Below are 20,828 nucleotides of genomic sequence, written 5' to 3' on the forward strand. Positions count from 1 at the left end.
TATAGTCCTGAACAATTAGCCTGGGTAGAACCAAACTCCATCCAGGGATCCAAGTCCGTCTCATTTAAAAAGATCAACTGACAAAAAGTTACTTTTTATTTGTAAACATCAACAGTTAAAACAAGACGCAAATTGTATTCTTCTAAACAAACTGTAGAATTGCTCCAAATCAGACAGATACTCATGAATACAGTATATTAAACTTACGACCACCCCCACAGTCTTGGTATAACCCATGATATCATCGATGACATCAGCAAGACCAATAAAGAGGGAAGTGTTCGGCTGCCCCACCCTCTTAAAACTTCTGGAGTCCATGGTGAGTGTGGAGGATCAAACTGCTCAGATTAAACCAGTGTAGAAGAACTGTGTCTGTTTAACCAAAAATAGTGATGTAACTGTAACGAGACACAACGCTAACAACAAACAAACCTGTCACACTGTTTCCAGTGCTAAAGATTAAGTGCTAAAGCATGAGATTTGTGTTCTTACAGTTGCTCATACACACACACACAGCCATATAAATATAAATGTAGGTGGAAGTGACATCGGCTGCTAATTTCTGGACATTACAATTACAAATGCAGTTTTAGCTTCTTCTTAGCTCTGAATATTACAAGGCTAGCTTTACCTACCAGGTGTTGGAGAATGGTTAGCATTAAGCTACATTACACAGTGACAGTGGCATTAGCTAATCACTTTGATCCACATAAATTTGATGGTAAGATAAAATGAAAACATGTCAGTAACAGTAGCTACTAACTTATGGAATACAAAGCTAGCATTAGCTGCTATCTGAACAGTTTGGACATAAAGCTAGCATTAGCTGCTAAACTTCTAATATGTGGACATTGCAAGGCTAGCATGAGCTGCTATTTTAAAGTTTGGACATAAGGCTAGCATTAGCTGCTACTTTTGGGAACTTCAAGGGTATAATTACCTGCTAACTTTCTGACATTAGAAGGATGGCATGAGCTGTTAACCTCTGGACATTTTAAGGTTAACTTATACACTTCTCCACTTTCTTATCTTGTGATTTGATTTTAATGTGGTATACAAAAAATTCATGTCACTATGAAAAAGGTTTCAGTAGTTTAGCCTACTAATAGTTTACTGTGTAAGTGTTGATAGCCAATCATATCAGCTTTTTTTTTTGTTATTTCTGCATGTCAGCTGATCAATAATCAGATATAATGATTACCATAATCTAATGGTGAACATGCTGACAAATTAAAAGCTGTTTCAGACTGAAAAACTGCTGTTAAAACAGGCAAACAATAATCTTAATTTTACTTTGAAACAATCTTTTTTTACTGCCTTATTTACTAAAATATTGTATATATCCTTAAGATAGTAATTTTCAAAAAAAACAAGTCCTCATAGCTGTAGTGGTTATTAATATTTTATAATAATGAACTGATAGGAAATGTCAATCACACTGCAAGTGAAAGAGGAGAAGACAGAAGTTAAATTAGAATAAAACATTAAGGAAAGCAGAGTAATGGTAAAAGAGAAAAATAATATATCCATGGATGAAATACAATAACAGGATCATTGTTAAGAGAAAGTTATTTTTTTAATGAAATATATTGAGTTTATACCATTTAATACCCATTTTCATCTAACTATTAAGTATTCACAAATGATCTTCTGTGCTTCTCATTACCTCATTACATATCCCTGTTTCCTTCCCTCCAGCCCCTCCCACATCATCTGAAGCAACATCAGTTTCTGATCACGACAGCACTGCCGGATCACAGGATCAGCTGTCAGTCTGCAGGTGTGAATAGCTTTTAATGCCTTGGAGTTTGTAATTGCACAAATAAAATGATGCACCGTCCAAACAATAAGTACGGCCAGTGCAGCGCTGAAGTGTCGTCCTCCAACAAAAGTGACTGTGAAATAGCTTAAATTAACTGTTTGACAGCAGCTGCACAGTCATTAAAACCTGTACTTTGTATTTATATTGTGAACAAAATCCATCAAAACACAGTTTGTAAAGTTACTGCTCTGACACTGAAAAATAATGAGCCAACAAAGCTTTATTTATTCTCTTAGTTGCATCTGCATTTCTTGATGTTCTGTTTGCAAATTCATTATATTTGACTCCGAGTGTAAAGTTTCTGACATTTTCATTTCATTTTTCCAAAAACATGTCTGTCTCATCTTTGTGCAGAATGCAGGGGAAAAGTGAAAAAGCAGCTTTTTATACACTTTGCCACCACTGCTGACTGCATACTTTCTGAAATGCATGAACGCACTGTTTGTCAAACTGATTGATCTGCTGAATGGACATCTCCTGCCAGGTTTCTCCTTCAGGCACTGTTGTTCTAGTGACGTTTGTTTTCCATGCTTTTAGACTTTATCAGATATCACAAGACTTGCAGCAGCTTCATCCCGAGGCAGCGGGGAAAGGTTTTGAAAACTTTGAGTCCTTAACGCAAAGCCCAGTGAGAGGGAAACTGCTCGTAGTGCTGGATGACATCACACCAGGTAAGCTATATCTTAAACAAATATGTCATAATCTATAATGAATAAAAATAAAAATAAAAAATAAATTAGACTATTCCAGACTTTTCTAACAGGGAATCAGTTGGTAAATACAACTCTGCTGTTTGCCGTAGTACTGAGAAACTTGTAGCTGAGGTTGAGCTGTAGTTGACTTACCTGGATCATTTCAGCCTTCCGTTACGGAGCCATAAAAATGCCTCTAGATGTCATTTTTGGATCCACAATGACTGGTCTTTACTCCAGTATCCTTGCTTCTGTAGGTTGTGTATATTAAGTACATGTGTCCTCTGCCGCTCTGCTCTTTAACTTGTGACCCTTTGGATGAGGCGCATCCATCAACCAGCTTTTGCATTTGACCAGCTGCAACAGGAAAACCCCTGTTACATATTGAAGCATCACTAATAACAATCTAATAATGTAATCTATAACAATAGTTCAGTCACAGGGGACAGTTTACTGCAGAATGATTGCTTTTCATTATGGTTATTATGTAATATGCATGTTTTACTATGACATTTCTATAGTCTCATGAAAATAGATGATAGAATATGGGGAAACAAGAATTAATATATAGCCAAAGGTATGTTAAGATCATATTTTGTTTATAATTCACGTACTATTGCTGATTATTTAGTTCCTGTCCAGCATGTACGTCATGTTGTGATCTTGGCTTGTGTGTCTGAGATATGCATAAGCTTCATGTGGTTCATTATTGTGACGGATTGTGTCCATGTGTCACCTTCCCTTTTAAAAAACATTAGATGTGGAGCAAATTTTGCAGCTCTGTCTGTGCGTGCACGACCTGCAGTTCGCCTTTTCCTCCACACGGTGGAGTAGTCCGCCTGTGTCTGAGGCAAGAATCAAAAGAACAGACTTCTCCTTCATTCATATTTTTATAATTTAATACTGTTTCAGCACAGACGTTTAAAAAAACAAAGTTCTTTGTCATTCTCATTACATTGAAACTGTTGTACGTGAGTTGAATTGTAGATTAAAACCAGTTTTCCCAGGCGGTGAAAACCTTAGTTGTTGGCATAATATTTCTGTTGTATTGAGTTTATAGTGACCACCTCTCCTGTGACATGACCACGCTCCTGTCCTCCATAGCTTTTGTTTTGCTGTGAAATCTGCATCCTTCATACCGTGTCTCTGTAGAGACTGTCTCTGTAGCTCTGTTGTCGAGTCTTGATCGAGTCTTTAACTGTCCCTCTGAGGCCGCTCTCTTTCTCTTTAAGCGTCTGTGGCCACACGGTGTAAACCGTGAGCCTCACCCTCCTGAGCTTTGAGCGCACCGCTGCTCTCCATCTTCCCTCTGCGGCTGAGGATGTGATGAGCCAGAAAAACCACCAGCACAATCAAAAAGACTGTACACAGTATTATCCCAACAAACGCCCCCACTGACACCCCCGAGGGCTGCCGTGTTGGTCCAGGTATGTATGATGTTGTGGGGAAGTCTGGAGCGGTGGTGGAGTCCTGCGATCCATCTGTGTGATCCTCGTTTTTTACGCAATTGTATTGGTTAACTAACGTATATCCTGGAGAGCATGAGCACACATAGCTACCGAATGTGTTTGTACATTGCTGATCACAATAATTGGAGATGCACTCGTCAATTTCTATGCACACCGTGTGGTCCTCTCTTTCCTCTGCTACATAACCGTCAGGACAGTAGCACTGGGACGCATCGTTCGGGTCGCACTCCGCAGCGCACTCCTCCTTCCCGCAGTGACGTTTACACTTATTCGGCGACTTTGGATCCACTTTATATCCCTCAAAACACGAGCAGTTGTAGCTACCGGGAGTGTTGTGGCATTCGTGCTCGCACGGAGCAGAGAGACACTCGTTGTCGTCGACGCACAGGCTGCCGGACTTCACGTATCCATCCTCGCAGACGCACTGAAAGCCGCCGATGGTGTTTTTGCACTTGAAGTTCTCCCCGGGACACTGCCGCTCGTCCGTGCAGTCATTGAAGTCCACGCACGACCTGCCGTCCTGAGCCAGCTTATATCCGTGGTCGCACACGCACGCGTAGGAGCCATCGCTCCTGTAACAGGCGTGATCGCAGCGCAGGGCGAGACACGGGTCGTCTGTGGCCTCTTCGCAGGTGACTTTATTTTCAGGGCTGACGATTTGACCCGGCGGACAGTAACAGGACGGGACCTCGTTTGGGTCCATTGCGCATTTGTGCTCGCACCCGCCTTCTTGTATCTCGCAGTTCCACGGCGCCTTCAGCCACTTCTCGGAGAAGCAGAGGTATTTAGTCTCAGATGGCATCCGGGTAGCGATGGTGCCCATTGGCAGAGACAGCACATCCTCGACCTTAAACCCCATAGGGGTCATGTAGGTGACAGACTCGTCCTGTGCAACCTCTAGATTTTTGCACGGCTGAATTAAGCCGTACTCGCAGAGAAACCCGGCCGCCTGTTCACCACATGGTTCCTGGGTCCATTTGAAGTCGCTCTCTTTGGAAACTGAGACGCAGCGAGGAGAGGAGCAGCTGCTGTCAAAGCTTGGCGCCCAGTTGAAGAAGTCACTCTCGCTGTCTTCGGTCACCCACTGGAATCCTTTCAGCCCAGCAGCAGCGTCTGGACAGGCGGTCTTCAGATGCAAACCGATCCAGAACCGCCCCGTGAAGTTCCCCAGCAAGATACTCAGAATATCATGTGATACAGATGAGCGAACTGTCATTAAGTGGCCTCCTTTATCTTTACATTGATCCTGGGCTGTTGTGAAATCGCTGGGGTCTTGGATCATCCCGAAACACTGGTTCCCGATGCAGTATCCGTTATTCGCCCCGGCCCCGCCGGTTCTTCCCATCATGGAAACCAGTATGACAACAAGCAGTCCCGTTACATCATTCATGTTTGCACCTCGGTTGTGTCCGTTCAAGTTCTTGCGAGTTCCAGCAGTCTATAGGCTTGTTTGTTTGAGAAACTGTTAAGCTCGTATTTATAAGCCCCTAACTCCATGCTACTGTGCCGGCGGAGGAAGGAAGTCGCTCTTAATCAGCCCGCTGCGCCACTCACTGCTCTCCACAAACTTTCTCCTTGGGCACAGACCATATCCCCAATTACGCACGACTTTTACGCACATACGCACCGAAGACGCGCGCACGCAAGGGGGAATCACCCAACGCCCCCTTTTTCCAGTAGCCCCTCCCAACTCCACTCTGCACAACATGTAAGTCCATGAGCGAGTCTCTTGGTCTCGTGGTCAGTTTCTTTAGATCCGGTGACATAAATAAACGTTTCTTGCACGTTTTCACTCGTTTTACACATTTTCTGAACACGAACGCAACTTTATCTCAACTCAAGGCAGGATAAGGAAAATTAACATCTTAATGAAAACAAAATACAGCAAGGGAGTCTTTGTAAAGACGCATGTTTTCCTTTACACTGACTCCACTCCCTTGTTGTGTTGCATATGATCAGCAGCCATGTATGTGCCATGATATAAAGGACAGTGTAAAGCAGGGGAAAGAAACAGGTAAGGGTGTGAAGTTTCCTCATTTCTATATTAACCAGTGTGTGTTCAGTTCTCACACCTCCTATTTTATAAACTCACTGTGGCTCTGACCCTTCAAATCTTAGTCCCCCATAGCCTCTATAATGTTGGTTATGTTGCTCTCATTACAGATTGCTGTGAACAAACTCGGCTAAATGCTTGCTGTGGTAAATGTAAATATAAAGGATCTGATCGTGGGTCTCACATTAACTCTGTAGTTTGAGTGAAAGGTTAACAGACGCCACAGGGACAGGAGAAAAGAAACCAGCCAGACCAAACCAAATAAATGAAACAATAAATTCATAGATAAATATGCCTCTTCCAAAAACAAACAAACAAACAAACAAACAAACAAACAAACACACACACAAACACACAAACAAACAAAAACAACCTGCAGAACAATTATATCAGAATAAAACCTTAAGCTGCATTTATTCTTTTTCTTTTACAGCATCGTTCAATAGTGAAATATTCAACAGTAAAAAAACAAAACAATAATAAGTCTGTGAAACAGACATTCAGTGGCTGGGTATATCAGAAGGAGGTGCACTTGTGTTTTCATAACAGGCTCCATTATATAAGAAGACGTTAGCAGCACAGTTTACATTCAGGTGTAGCTGACCTCGCTGGATCAGTCTGTTATACACTAATGTTAATAAAATACATCAGCAATGTACAGCCAGTGTAGCAGCTCAGCATTATCTGTGAAAGTTTTGCTCTCCTGATGCATATAGACAAACTAAAGTGTAACTATCAGAATTTAAATGATCTGTGTTGTACTTATATCTGTGATACATAGATAATGTGTTTTTTTATGGCTGTAAAATTAATTATTTTCACAAATGATGCCATAAAGAGTAGGAGTGTTTTTTTATAGCTATATAGCTGTAGATATTTTTATTTACTGATTCCCTGTATTAACTATGAGCCGTGAGTCGGTCAGCATCCTCAGCCTTCAGATGATTCTCAGTTTGTTTTGATTACGGTTATTTTAAAGAAGAGAGAGTCAGAATGGGGATGAACTTATTGGGTAAAAATGGTCCAGAGTTGTTGCCGTTTCCACATGCATGCATGCATGCTTCACAAACCGTTCCTATAGCAACCAGTGCATCCCAAAGCAATCAGTGGTCTGCCTCAAAACTACATATCTCAAATGTCCAACTTCAAGAAAGACAGGAATATTTTTATGAGCGAAACATCAGTCACAGCGAGTCACTGTGACGTAACCCAGAAAAACACACACAGATAATGTGCCTTTAACTAAAGAGAATTTCTTATGGCTGTTTTTTTATCAGTGCTAAGAGCTTAGACTGAGACTTCATCAAAAGATAAAAAAGTAGTTAACATATAAAGTAATAATAATATGGCATGTAACATTATGATGTGCAGAAATTAAAATGTCAAGCAAAGACAAAGGCACATTTTCCTATTGAGGTTGAGGAGCTAAACTGCAGCGTGTCTCCAGTGAAATGACACATCAAACTGGTTCTTTTATAAAATAATCTGATCAATCATTAACAAAAAAAATATGGTTTATATTGCTGGATTTGTGACATTTGTAAGGAATCTACACTATAATTAGAAAAAATGACCATACTGACTTTTTAGTACCGTTACTATTAGACATTTTTCTGTGTAACAGCATCTTATTTGTCATATATGACTCGAAAAAATTAGCCTGATTGGAAAGAAAATCCAAAAGTTTTCCATCTTGGCATTAAAAAGGTGAAGCTACAGCTCCAGGGAATGATCATCATAAGGTACATAAACCCAAATTCCATATAAAAAAATATAAAAAAAAACATTCAGCAGTTTTTCTTTAAAGTCTTCATTCAATTGTCTTCATTTATCGCAGCTTTAAGAATGACACTATGGATAACTCCGTGGAAAAGTCCCATAGATCAGATGACTCTGTAGCAAGTGCATGAGACATGAGCAGGTGCTCAAAGGTCTTCAGCGGTGCCATTACTGTCTCTGCGGGTCGTTTTTACACTGTTTGTCGAAGGAGAACCTCTTGTATGTCTCGGTGGTCACCTGCTGCAGGTAGAAAATATCTAGATCTGGGTGTGTGAAGGAGGAGAGCTTAAATTTGCCGCAACGTTTCGCCACGTATCGGACCGAGCAAAACAGCAGCACTGCACACAGCAACATGAACACGGTGATGCCCAGGACGCTGCCGGTCTTGATGTAAGAGGGCACCGCTGCTGGAGAAGAGCCGGCTGGTGTCGGCTGTGGAGTAGAAGAGCCTGATCCCGATCCCTCATCTGTTTCAGTCTGCACACAGGTGTGGCCCTCTACCAGCTCGTACCCCTCATCGCACGAACATCTGTAGCTACCGAATAAGTTTTCACACGTGTGATCACACATGTGATAATGCTCACATTCATTTATGTCGGTGCAAAAGGTTGTGTTGTTCTTGACGTCTGTGATGTAGCCGTCAGGGCAGCGGCACTGTTCCCTCACCTTCCCTCCATCTCTTGTGACGACGCAGTCAGCTAGACAGTCTCTCTCTGTGCAGTATTGTTCACACAGGGTGGCATTCTTGGGTGACACCCTGAATCCCTCATGGCATTCACACCTGTAAATCCCATCGTGCTTATTACATTTCATGTGCTCACACTTGTCGCAGATTGAAACGTCTACACACACTTTGTCCTCCTCAACGAATCCATCTTTGCACTTGCACTCAAAACCTCCCTGTTTGTTCTCACACCCCATTCCCACACCTTTGCACGGGTCCTGCTCCTTGCACTCATCCACGTCCAGACAGCTCTTCCTGTCCTTCGCCAGCCTGAAGCCTTTCTCACACTTGCAGAAGAAAGAGTCGCCCTTCTGCTCGCAGCCGTGTTTGCAGTCGGCGCACGGGTCTTTGATGCAGGTGAAGTTGTTGTGATGGAGAGTTTGACTTTCGGGACACATGCAGGTATTTGTTGAAGAATTGCACTTGTGTTCACAGCCGCCCCCCATCACTTCACAGTTCCAGGGAGCATGAAACCACTTCCCCCCGAAACACACATGCATCGAGTCCGGATCTTCGGCGCCGACCTTTTCCGCTACGGCGGTGGCTCCCTGTGGAAACGTCTTCGTATCTTCAACTTTTAAACCCCAGTGACTGAGGTTGTATCTCACCTGTACGTCTCCGCCTGCCAGCAACGACCCGCAAGGTTCCTCGAATGAAAACCGGCAGAGGAATCCGTCCAGTTTCTCATCGCACAGGCTAAACGACATCATGAGGGCCCCCCCCGTCAGCACGGAGGAACAGTTTCTGGGACCTGACGCAGCTTCTCCGGTCTTCACGCCTGTGCCTTTCATTGGTTCCACCCAGAAACTACCGCTGAGTTCTCCGAGGAGACTCCTTAATGTCTCCTGTGGTTGTCCCAGATCGACCGATGATAACTCTCCTCCCTCGTTTTTGCAGCATTTCTGCGCACCTGGAAAGTCCATGGGCTCTCGAAAAAGCACCAAACACCGCGTCCCGGCGCAATGGCCGCTCCGAGAGAGGTCCGCTTCCTCCAGCCCGCACAGGAAAACCGCACAAATAAGCAGAGCTCGTGTCGTAGGAGTCATGATAACGATGTTAGAAAAACTGACTGTGGTATAAACTTCTGTGTTGGACGATCTGAGGCTAATGCAGTGACTGCAAGCTGCACTTAGTGCCCATTTATAACCCCCCCCAACTGTGTGTGTGTGTGTGTGTATGTTTTTTCAGGACAGGAAGGAAGTTCCGTCTTGGCCAACCTCACTAATTCACCAAAACACACACACACACACACACACACACACACACACACACACACACACACACACACACACATACATACACGGACACATGCGGGTGCATGCACTTTTAATAAGAGGAGGATGAACATAATCCCAGAACTCTCTCCCATGATGAATCTGCTCCTGTCATCTACATGATAAAGTAAAAGTTAATGCCTCATGAGAGAGAGAGAGAGAAAACGTTGCCAAAAATCTAACTCTCACAAAACAGATGCACATGTATAATCTTTACTGATATTATATTTTTTTCTTGACATGTCCTTGAAACATGATTTATATATTCTTTATTTTTGAAACTTTATGAATTCACCAGTTCACATCTACAGTAACATTTCAGAGGTTAAGAAGAACACGCCTCTCCCTCCTTACCTTTTACATAACCACCGGTAAGTCTTGATTACCATGAGCAATTCCAAGTTACCCCAGCTTCAGTAGAAAAAAAATAAAAAAATGTACGTGATTGAAATATGATCCAAGAGCGGGCACTTCTTCCAGGAGAGTCACTGACTCATGGATTTTGAAGGTTGACAAACGAACCCTAAGGCACAATAACAAATACAGACGTACGGACACAATTGTGTGACTTATAGTCGATCTAAATCAATCATCATTCACACACTGTTCATCGTTTTCTCTCAAATTAGCAGAGGAGGAAGAGAGCTGCCCTTCCACTTTTCCTCATCGGGGGGGGCATAATGACTGAATGGCGGAGAGGAAGTGAAGAACAAGAGAGCCGGACAGACTTCCTACCTACCAGCCGCACCGTGCAGAGACAAAAAGTGACAAAAACTGCATTACATAAATCATTTAGTCCTTGAGCTGATGATTTTCCAGGTGGAGTTTATGTTGAGTAAACCTGAAGGAATGTGATTACATCCGATCGATTCCCTCCCAAAGTGACACACAGTGACTCAGTGGATGAAACAGGACATGAACCATATGCTGCAGTGAAATCAGTGGAGTGGTTTTGACGTCACAATTTCATTTGTATGTGTATTTTCACACCTTTGAAACTGACTTGTCGTTGTGATTACAGACGTTTTTACGACAGCGACTCACAGAGGTGTTCGGCTCCATGCTTTTTCAGTGGCTCCTTATTTCCCATAATGAAAGGGTGTGGTGGTGTGGAATTGAGCAGAGGGGATGTGGCCCGTGGTGTAGCCACACAAGGAAAGGAATCCTTTGTTCATGCTGTAGAAACAAAGTAATCATTTCGAGTTGTTAGTGCTTAATCTCAGATCCCCACCTCTGCATGGATGCCTACCAGTGGGTGGCGTGGATTCAATCCAGTGCAGTGACACACTCAGCAGCTTGCTGCCAAAAATTAAGTCACTGCCTGTCAGTGTATTAGTTCTCTGATGTCTATCTCTAATGCCGACAGGGATTTTACCCAACCGCGCCTTGAAGACTGTTTTGTTTCTTCTAAATTTAACTGCTTTTTTCCACTCACCATTGTTTTCACAGTGACTCCATGTGATGGATCCAGAAACTTAGATAAAGTTTTGTTTTTAATTAGATATTTGTGACATTGCTTCATAGTTCTGTAGGAGCAGCTACGCCTTGACTGGCCTATGTGGGCCTTGATGGCTTCCTGCCACTATATACAGTTTCCCCAACTCATGGCCCAATGTTAAGGTCTCCTTCTTCTTCATGCGATAAAAATACGTGGCAGGCCGACGGCAGAATATAGAATGAAGTAACATTTTCAGTCTCAGTCGGCCCTTCACCTGCTTAATAATCAGTTGCGACGTCTGTACAAATGAGTAAATCAGCAAATGTAAGGCCATACGTTAGTAGTGATTATCATGGTAATCAGTAGTAAAGTACCTTAAATGATTTCAACTTCTTTTCTCAACATCCCGTATCTATGTGCAGCTGTCACTGTGAGTTTTAAAAATATTACAAAACATTCTTTACATCACTTTTTAGAGCTGGATTATACCCTGAGTTTAAGACAAAGGTGGAAGGACAAATTACTCAGATTCAGACTCAGACATTTTATTATCCCAAGTGGGGAGCAGATAAAGAAAAACAATTGTAAGAATATACATAATACAATATAACACTGTAAAACACTAAACATTATAAAACATGGAACACTATAAAAACACCAGATGCTAAAAACACACAACTACTGTATTTCCTAATAATAATGATAATAATAATAATAATAATGGAAAAAATGGGGTCAATGGGTCTGTTGCAACATACAGTAGAAGTAGCATAATTAAACACTAGAAACCTAAAGACACAGTGCATAGATATGTGGAATAGGGAACTGAACCCTGCTGTCACTCTCAAACCGACTGCCACAGATTGTCAAATTTAATAATAAACTCAGTTTGAGTTATGAAACTTTTCTGATTCATTTTCTCAAATCAAAACAAAACATTATAGTGAACTCACAATGTTTCAGAAGTTCTTATTTTAGATCAGGCATCTTGAAATCATGATAATTTAAATAATTTCGTACAATACTTTATTATTATTATTATTATTCCTGATGTTATTTTACAAACAAGAAACAAATCTGTCAAATGTTTTATTCAGCCGACAGTAATAATTTACTAATCGCTTCTCCAAAAAATGACACACAATAACAATCATATCATTTGTGTCTCACATCTACGACATTATAAAAACGTTATAATGAATGCGTCACCAGTGTTCTGTGTACATTGAATCAACTGACTTAGACGACTATAAACAACTGTGAAAACAGTTAATTTCACTTCTCCATTGCTGATTAATGGGCGACGCATGTTAAAAGAAGAGTATGACTGGGAGCTGGGCTTGTGTGCGTCACTGAACTGGTAACTTTGCCCAAATGTGGGACTTTGTTGCTCCAGTGACTGATAGAGATGTCAGGGTGTGGTATGCAGTGGTACGAATGACATCACAAATGTTTTTTTTTTTACTAGAAGTACTTGGTTTTAACCCGAATCACGATCTTTTCTTAAACCTTAAACCCGAGCCATGACCGTTATCATATAGTAACCATGTCGACCAGGTTAGCTGCACCGCTGTAGGTACAGGCCGCGTGTTTATTATTGTAACCGTGACAACCGAGGTCAGGGACGTACACCTTCCGCTGCAGGGGCCGCTATTTCAGGAGACTCCTATGGGTGTCAGAGGGTTGGGAAAGAAATGCCCGAAAGATAAAGCATTTGGAAAAAACTGTAGATATGAAGGGCTCATTCTAAAGCAACGAAAACGGTTCTTAGTTTCAGGTGATTATATCCTAATGAAAATACACTGTTGCTCATATAGCTGGAATTAAATATTTTTTACCCCTTTCCATGAAATGATTGTGACAATGTGATTTATTCTTGACAGATAAAGTGTATATCTTCTCAAAACTTTAGCAGTCAATCTCGTCCAAAGTGATTACTGATGCATTTAAATAGGAATAAACAGAGGATTGTGTCTGAAAACATAATTATTCCAACTTTATGGGCAACAGTGTAGATCAATAGATCCCTCTAAATCCTACTCACTGGTCCTTAAACAAGAAAATTATTAGGCTCGCTGAGATTATTTCTGCCTCCAGAGCAGTTTTTGCACCTGATGAAATGTTTCTACATGAAGTTCTCTTGTCTGCGTGCATCTACCTGACCCTCTACATCCACATCAGCACAGACCATACTGGATCCAGTGAGCAAGAACCCCTGTTTTCCTAACCTTCAACCTAAAGTACAGTTTTCATGGCAGTTGGCTGAGGTGTTAAGATATACGGGCAGGGACCACAGAGAGCGCTGTCACCAGCCCAGGAGGAAAAGGGAGGTAGTTTCCATGTCCTGCCTGAGGATGAAAGGAAGGAGAGCTGAGGTTAACTGACCCATGGCCACACACACACACACACACACACACACACACACACACACACGTACCCAAAGTTTTAATCATTTTGTAAATGTTAGTTCACCTGCCCGGCTTTCAGGCCAATAGTCTGTATTATTAACCTCTCTGTAAACGGCCTGTACACCTCGAAAAACAATTCTCCTTCGTCTTCCTGTCTTCAACCAGCAGGTCGTGTCTCTGAACTGTGAATTCTTCTGTCAAAACTCAGTGATTTCCAACTGGTGTTAGGCACAGCAGCACTTTTGCTCAGTTGCATGCCATATTTCTAGATTACCAGGTAAAGATCATGATTTGATTCCTTTTCAAAAGTTTTAACAACTTTAATAATGTTGAAAAGTTTTCAATGTAAGTGATGCAGGAAAAATCTACAGTCCTGGTTCTGTGTACAAATATATTACAAAGTCTATCTGAAGTTAATATGAGGCTCCATCACAGACAAATGAAGTGTGTATCATCTCGGTACAAAATTCCCTGTTTTAGTGATTAACCCTCCTCTGTATCTCAACGAGTAAAATCTGTCCGGAGAAACACAAAGAGGGAATTTCAATCTAAAAAAGCAGAAACTTTGAAAGATATCCACTTGATTTCTTTAACTCTAATGAAGCTTCATTTTGGCTTCAGATAAACTGTAGACTGTATTTTTATAGATAATGTCCCAAAAAAGACATTTTGTGGATTTTGTCCTCTATGACATATATATTTTTGTAGTAGTTGTAGTTTGTGCTGCTGTTGAACTCTCTCTCCTATTGCCTTCATCAGAGTAAGATTTGCTGGGTTGTTGTGTTAGACAGAACACTTTCAATGTTGTAATTTTCTGAAAAAATTACACAGTATCTGCGGTTAATGGGAAGTGGTGGCCAGTTATTTACCGTAGGTCTCTTTTAGATGGAATTTAACTTCCTGCCAAAATTTATTTTTTTTTATCAAAGTTTGTAATTTGACATCATTGCTTCCTTTCTTTTTTCAGGCCAGGATGATTATTTTCTTCAGAATTAGTTGACGCTTGGCTTCGATTGTTAGTATTTTTAAATACTTTTCCAGGTCCCTCATTTGTGGGGGGGGTAGTTGTTACTCAGCTAGAGAAGCCTTATTTCCAAAACATGAGGATTGCTTGGAATGGATGCTCTTAACAGGAACACATAACCAAACATAACCTCGTTTCAGCATTAATTAAGTTGCCCTTTTGGCAGGCCTCCCGTCACGAACAGTGAAACCCTTTCAGATGCCCATCACATGTCACCTACCTGCATTGGCTGCACATGGTCGCCCAAATCAAATCCAAGTCACTAAATGCTCGACTTCAGAGTGACTTCTGGGTCTACACCATCTACGTGAACTCAGTCATTCAGCCTAATGCTCCTTCTGCGCCACTGCGTTCCACCAAGGAATGTCGGCTGTCATCACCATCCCTGCACACAAGACGGTCTCAGTCCAGACTGTTCTGGTCTGTGGTTCCCTGATGGTGGAACAAGCTACTGAATGCTATCAGAGCAGCAGCAACACCTGTAACACCCTAATGCCTAACCAGCTCTCACTATGTAGCTACTATCGATGGAGTCCTCAGGAGTTACACCAAGGTCTCCTGCTGCACTGAAGCAGAAGTAAGTTAAATGTAAATTTAATGGAATATTTATCGACCAACGCTTGGAGATGAGATCAGTGTAGAGTTGTGTTGTGGCTGTGTACAACATTGTATTGATTATAACTGACAGGCTTGAAAAAAGTGTCATATAAGACTGTACTGCTAATGCATGCATGATTTCACTTTCCTGTAGATGTTTATTCACACCTTGTTTTGATTTCATCAAGGGGTTATAATTTGGTAAGAACACGTTTACACATCCTTTAAAGGATAATTACAGATTATTACAATGTGGGTCGTAACTTTGTAGTTTTGTCTGTTGTTTCTATCAGTTGTAATTACATTGTTCTGATTAAGTTAATCGCCAGACCAGGTCAGTCTCCACATGGTACCTTTTAAATTTTGGCTAATCTGGGTCTTGGTTGTTTGCGACAGGTCAGTTTCTACATCACTATGATGATAATACGAATTATGGAGGAAAAAAAAAAAGTCAGCAGTTATAACAAACCACAAATCTCCTTTAACATCATTATTGACCTCACAGGAAATTAGTTCATTAAAATTGAGGAAGGCACGATTGTCCTGTAACCTGCTGTCACAATCATTGCGACACAGGAGACATTTGCCAACTCTTATATGCTCCTGTGGAGAAAAATGCAGATATAATACTGATATTTCAGAAATGTAAAAACTGTCCGGTGACATACAATAACTTCTTAAACATATGGGAGGATTGCGTTAAGGAAAAAATGTTTTAAAATGTTCCTCTATACAAAAATGTTCTCCCCTCTCTGTAACTGAAATCTGATGTAGTAGTAGTTACACCTACAACTTGGCAGTCACATGTTCCTGTAAATATTTTGGCCGTCATTCAAACCTCAGCTCATCATGGTTTTGAAATTCTGGCAGGGTCTTGCTTTCCCTGTCGGACCCTTGCTGACCTCTGAGGAACTTGCTGTGAGGATATTGTGTTTCACCATCTGAGACACAGATAAATATTCATGTCCTGTGTTGAGGTGCGGGGGGGTGGGGTAGATCCACTGCCTCAATTGAAGGAAATGCCCCTGTGGGACCACTGAATCACAAGCCTTCAGGTTAAACAAGCAATCTTTATTCCAACTTTGTCGTTTTTTAACATCTTTGTTTTCATCCTGATTGACTCTGGAACAAGAACCACAATGAAACAAAAGAGAGAAGGGGAACAAGAAAATAAACTCAAACTGAATTCATATTTATCAGGAAAAAAAAACTTGTATTATAGTAATCAAAATGAAATTAATAACGCACTGACATCATTAAAATGATGAAACAAAATACACAGATGCAGCTGGATAAAATTCACAGTTCTTGTTTGACTGACACTGATGGACTTTGGAACAGAAGCTTAGAGGTTATAAAAGACGTTTTGTGCCGAACAGGAAATTATTGCATGAAAAGATGTGGTTTGGGTTTCCTGTATATATCAAGTAGAAGATTTTGTAATCCACTTTATAGGGCTTTGAAAGGAATGATATGATGGGGAACCTGCGAATAAACCAGTACAGTTAATATTTTCATGACCTTTCTGTCTTAGATTTGGTTTGTTTTAACCATAACTCCAATATTTCCCTAATCTCAAGTTACCGAAACTTAAAACTGCATTACTACAGTCGTATGTATGGTGTAAGAATTATGCATTAATTAGTGTTTATGCACATGAGAATGAATCATGGACACAAGCTTAATAGTTGTAAATGTGAAATCAAATTACATTTAGATTTTTCTACATGTGTAAATTATTATTTGTTCATTTGGAGAACTTAATAAATGATGAACCTACGGTAATTACAAATACCAATTCTGATGCAGAGTTAAGGGAGTATTTTAGTGCTTCATGGAAACGGTGCAGTAGCACATATTTATTTACTTGTGTTGAATATCTCTCCTTTTTCTTAAATCACACACAGTCACCCACCTACAGCCAAGGCCGACTGGAGTGGACGTGTTCTGTGTATTCTATAATTAAGACTAAAATCATTGATCGACCTCACTCTGCCTCCTGTATCCTTACTGATAGTCTGTGGTGAATAATACTTCCTGAACCCAGTCATACACTTCCTGGGAGGCTACCACACAGCAGAGTTGGATGATGGTGCTCTGTTGTTTTAGTAGATGAAGCAGAAGGTGGATGTTACTGGCTGTCAGCTCTGAGCATCTTCTACTGTTCTCTCTTGCGTGCTCCCTTCACGCCAAAGTTAATTGCTGAAATCCGCTGAACTGAATGGGCCTCATCTCACATAGAGCCAGATTATTCTCGGTCTGTGTGAGGACAAGCCAAGCGGAGGAATGTGTTCTTCCAGAGATGCCAAAGCTTCTTGTCCCAGTCTCATCATCGCCTCCTTCCAACAGGAAATCACAGTGAGGCATCTGTCTCCTTTATCTGACCGTCTGTTAGCATGGCATGGAAAACAGTGGAGGAGTGTGTCTGGACACAATTACATTTATTGGCGTGTCACTTTCACTCCGCTCCTTGCTATTGTTTTTTAGTGTCAGAAAGGAGCAGAGAAAGATGAAGCTATCTCAGCTGAAGCTCAGACCTCTAGCTAAGGTTTCCTCTCTTCCTCACTTAAATCTAAGGTTGCAGTTTTGTTTTGCTCTCCTTATACCATTTCTTTAAGTAGAAAAACTGTGTCCCTACAAAGGGTGATGGTCCTATTTCTGTGATTGAAACTTGAATCTTACTCCTACAAAAAATAAAGATTCATTTTATTCATCATCATTTTAATCATTTTAATACACTGAGGAGTTTTTCAGCTACAGCCTTACTTGGTCTGGTATGATCAACTGCTTTGCTCAGCCTGTCTAATTTTATGCTTTCTATGTAAATTCATTTCATTTTACATGAATGTTTTTATGTTCATTTTATGTCTTTTCATGTGATGCACTTGGTGCGTGTAATGTCTTTGATGTAAAGCACTTTGTGCTACATTGCTTGTATGAAAGGTGCTTTACAAATAAACAAAACTGTAATGAATTTTCCAAGAAATGAGGCTAAGAAACTTTATACTTAAAGAACATGGATGGACAACTTGCACAATTCTGTTTCTTTGCAGGAAAGTAATAATACAAAATAGTTTTTACAAAGTACCTCTAAAAAAACAGGACAGTAGCTCTGTGTTTTTTTAATCGGTTACCAACAACTGAGATATTGGCAGATTGATTGCCCGGAAAATCTACCTCATTGCGATTGTGTTCGCAGTGCCACAAACTCGGCCTCCCCCGTGCCTCTTTATGAATCCCAGTTACACCAGTGTTTCCCTTCAGCTTTCCTCCTCACTGTTCCCGGTCCTGTACTTGAGCGCTGCTGCCCAGTGACAGATGGATGCATGGATGGATGGACAGGAAAACCTCCCACCCCTTTTCTGTTCTCTCTACTTCTGCAGCAAATAACACTGCCCCCCTGAGGAGCCCACCATGGCATGCTGACAGAAATATTCTGAACTTCCTGTGACCCCAGAAAGAAAAGAAACACCCTGGACCTTTGTAAGGTAAGTACCACTCTCTCTCTCTCTCTGTCTCTCTGTCTCTCTCTCTCTCTCTCTCTCTCTCTGTCTCTCTTCCTCTCTCTCTCTCTCTCTCTCTCTCTCTGTTTCTCTCTCTAGCTCTCTTTCTCTCCCTCTCTCTTTCTTTCTCTCTCTCAATCTCGTTCTTTCTCTCTCTCGCTCCCTTTCTCTCTCTCTCTCCCTCTCTCTCTCCTTTCTCTCTTCCTCTCTCTCTTCCTCTCTGTCTTTCTTTCTCTACCTCTCTCCCTCTCTTTTTTTCTCTCCCTCTATCTCTCTCTCTCTCTGTCCCTTTCCCACACAGACACACACACATTTTCATTCTTTATCTTAAACAAGTCTGGCTTTTTCCAATTTCCATGTTCTACATACACTGGTGCACAGGCACATTCAATTTCTGGCTCTTTCTGCACCTATTGTTCGACGCACAGAAACACAAAAGTCAACAAAGACTCATGATAACATTTGACCAGAAGATGTTTTTGAACTACCTGCTGCGGTTACATAAGAATGAAAACATGAGAATGGAAGTCTGCAAGCAAGGAGGATTAAAAACCACAGATTTAAAGCGGGAAAAAAATATCTACATATTGTTTTTTTTACAACAAGTTGTTGTGTTTTTTTTTTTTGTTAAATAATAATCAAACAAAAAAACCAACAAACTGCTTCTTCATATACACCACAGCTATTTGTGTAACCCCTAACCCTGCGCTGTTCACTCCCATGCTTGGACATGTGCACAGATAGTATATGAACATATGAAATCCTGAGGACAGCGGTCAGTGTGGAGGAAAGAGAGGAGTTTTAATATTACAGTAAAATATAAACCACTGGTAGCAGGGTGTTTAACTCAACATGTGTCAGCTGTTAGCTGTCTGTAAGTGTGTGTGTGTGTGTGTGTGTGTGTGTGTGTGTGTTTGAGTGTGTGTGGTGGGATCGAAGGTCTTGAGTTAATCTACCAAGGAATTCATGATCTTTCCATGACCACAAAGCATCTACAGAGCGCATGTTCATATAGGTCGTGTTCTCATGCAGGGCAGCTACTCCCACGCAGCCTGTGCTCTTGTCTCCACGGCTTTGGTGTATTATGTATACAGACATACAGTAAGTATAGGGATGGTAATGGAGGACAAAATGGGAAACGACCCTTCGGCACGGTTCAGTCTCTCAACATGCTCCCTAAAGTCAAAGTTGCAGAACAATATCCTGTGGGGAAGTCAGCTCCTTGGAAGTGTTTTTAGTTTCATCTTGAGAGTATGTGCGCTCCTGGTGGGGTTGAAATGGGCTGCGATTCCCATCAGCGTTCACTTAAACACCATGTATTTGTGAGTCTGACCTGGTTTTCCCACACAGCACAGCCTCCCTGTAAACCCTCAGAGGAGAGTCGCCCTCTCCCTTATGCACTGACCTGTATGTGGTTACAGAGCATGCTGGGAAAGCTGCATTTCTTTCTCAGTCTTGTCAGTTTTGTAAAGTTTTGCTCATAAATTTCATACAAATATGAACAGCAAGAGAGCAACCCGCAGAGACAATAGTTTCCTCCAGCTGGGCAGATCTGAGATGTTAACTTGTTACTGGTTGTCTTAAACTCTTACAACGCCCGTGTATACTTACCATCTATTACACATGTGACACTGAGCTTGTAAACACACTGCTTTGGTTTTAGCGCTCAGACAGTGCAAAGTGCTGGTAATTCAGCTTGAAACCACAACATGAAACCTATTAGAAAATGGAACAATTTCATAAATAAGCATATATGTGTAGCCCAAACAAATATGTATGTTTATGTATGTATGTTCATATTGTAAACATGATATGTAAATATATATCCATCCGAAAGCCTGTCGATATATATATGTCAATATGTATTGTAAGTACTGTAAGGAAAGAACGCACAGGAGAATAATACCAAGTACAGTGTAAGACGACATGACTAAAAACATTTTGTTCTTGTCTTGTTCTGGATCAGTTTGTGTTTGAGGCTGATAAAACAGGCGTATTCTTGCATAAACATTGTGCCAGGTTCAAAGGTGGCAAAGACAACATTC

At 41.2% G+C, this 20,828-nt stretch overlaps 2 protein-coding genes and 1 long non-coding RNA gene across 5 annotated transcripts in view; 1 reads left to right on the forward strand and 2 right to left on the reverse strand.

Moving 5' to 3' along the window:
• The first annotated feature begins 1,395 nt into the window (after positions 1–1,395).
• LOC130187617 (uncharacterized) overlaps positions 1,396–20,828 on the forward strand; it is a 31,984-nt gene continuing 12,551 nt past the window's right edge. For all 3 annotated transcript variants that reach the window (XR_008830485.1, XR_008830484.1, XR_008830482.1), the window contains exons 1-3: positions 1,396–1,780; positions 2,360–2,493; positions 18,664–18,768. This is a non-coding gene — a long non-coding RNA (uncharacterized LOC130187617). The remainder of the gene's footprint in view (positions 1,781–2,359; positions 2,494–18,663; positions 18,769–20,828) is intronic.
• Positions 2,555–5,599, reverse strand: thbd (thrombomodulin). Its single transcript, XM_056405347.1, has one exon. It carries the CDS (start codon positions 5,371–5,373, stop codon positions 3,742–3,744), a length of 1,632 nt encoding a protein of 543 aa, XP_056261322.1. The 5' UTR covers positions 5,374–5,599; the 3' UTR covers positions 2,555–3,741.
• On the reverse strand, positions 6,426–9,713 carry LOC130187606 (thrombomodulin-like). The gene has a single exon (XM_056405348.1). The coding sequence runs from the start codon at positions 9,583–9,585 to the stop codon at positions 7,984–7,986; it is 1,602 nt and encodes a 533-aa protein (XP_056261323.1). The 5' UTR covers positions 9,586–9,713; the 3' UTR covers positions 6,426–7,983.

Source organism: Seriola aureovittata, chromosome 19 (assembly GCF_021018895.1).
Source record: "Seriola aureovittata isolate HTS-2021-v1 ecotype China chromosome 19, ASM2101889v1, whole genome shotgun sequence".
Classification (NCBI taxonomy): domain Eukaryota; kingdom Metazoa; phylum Chordata; class Actinopteri; order Carangiformes; family Carangidae; genus Seriola; species Seriola aureovittata.

What these genes read in the sequence shown, in the direction of transcription:
- LOC130187606 (XM_056405348.1), bottom strand. Translation starts at nt 9,585, where the DNA reads ATGACTCCTACGACACGAGCTCTGCTTATTTGTGCGGTTTTCCTGTGC.
- thbd (XM_056405347.1), bottom strand. Translation starts at nt 5,373, where the DNA reads ATGAATGATGTAACGGGACTGCTTGTTGTCATACTGGTTTCCATGATG.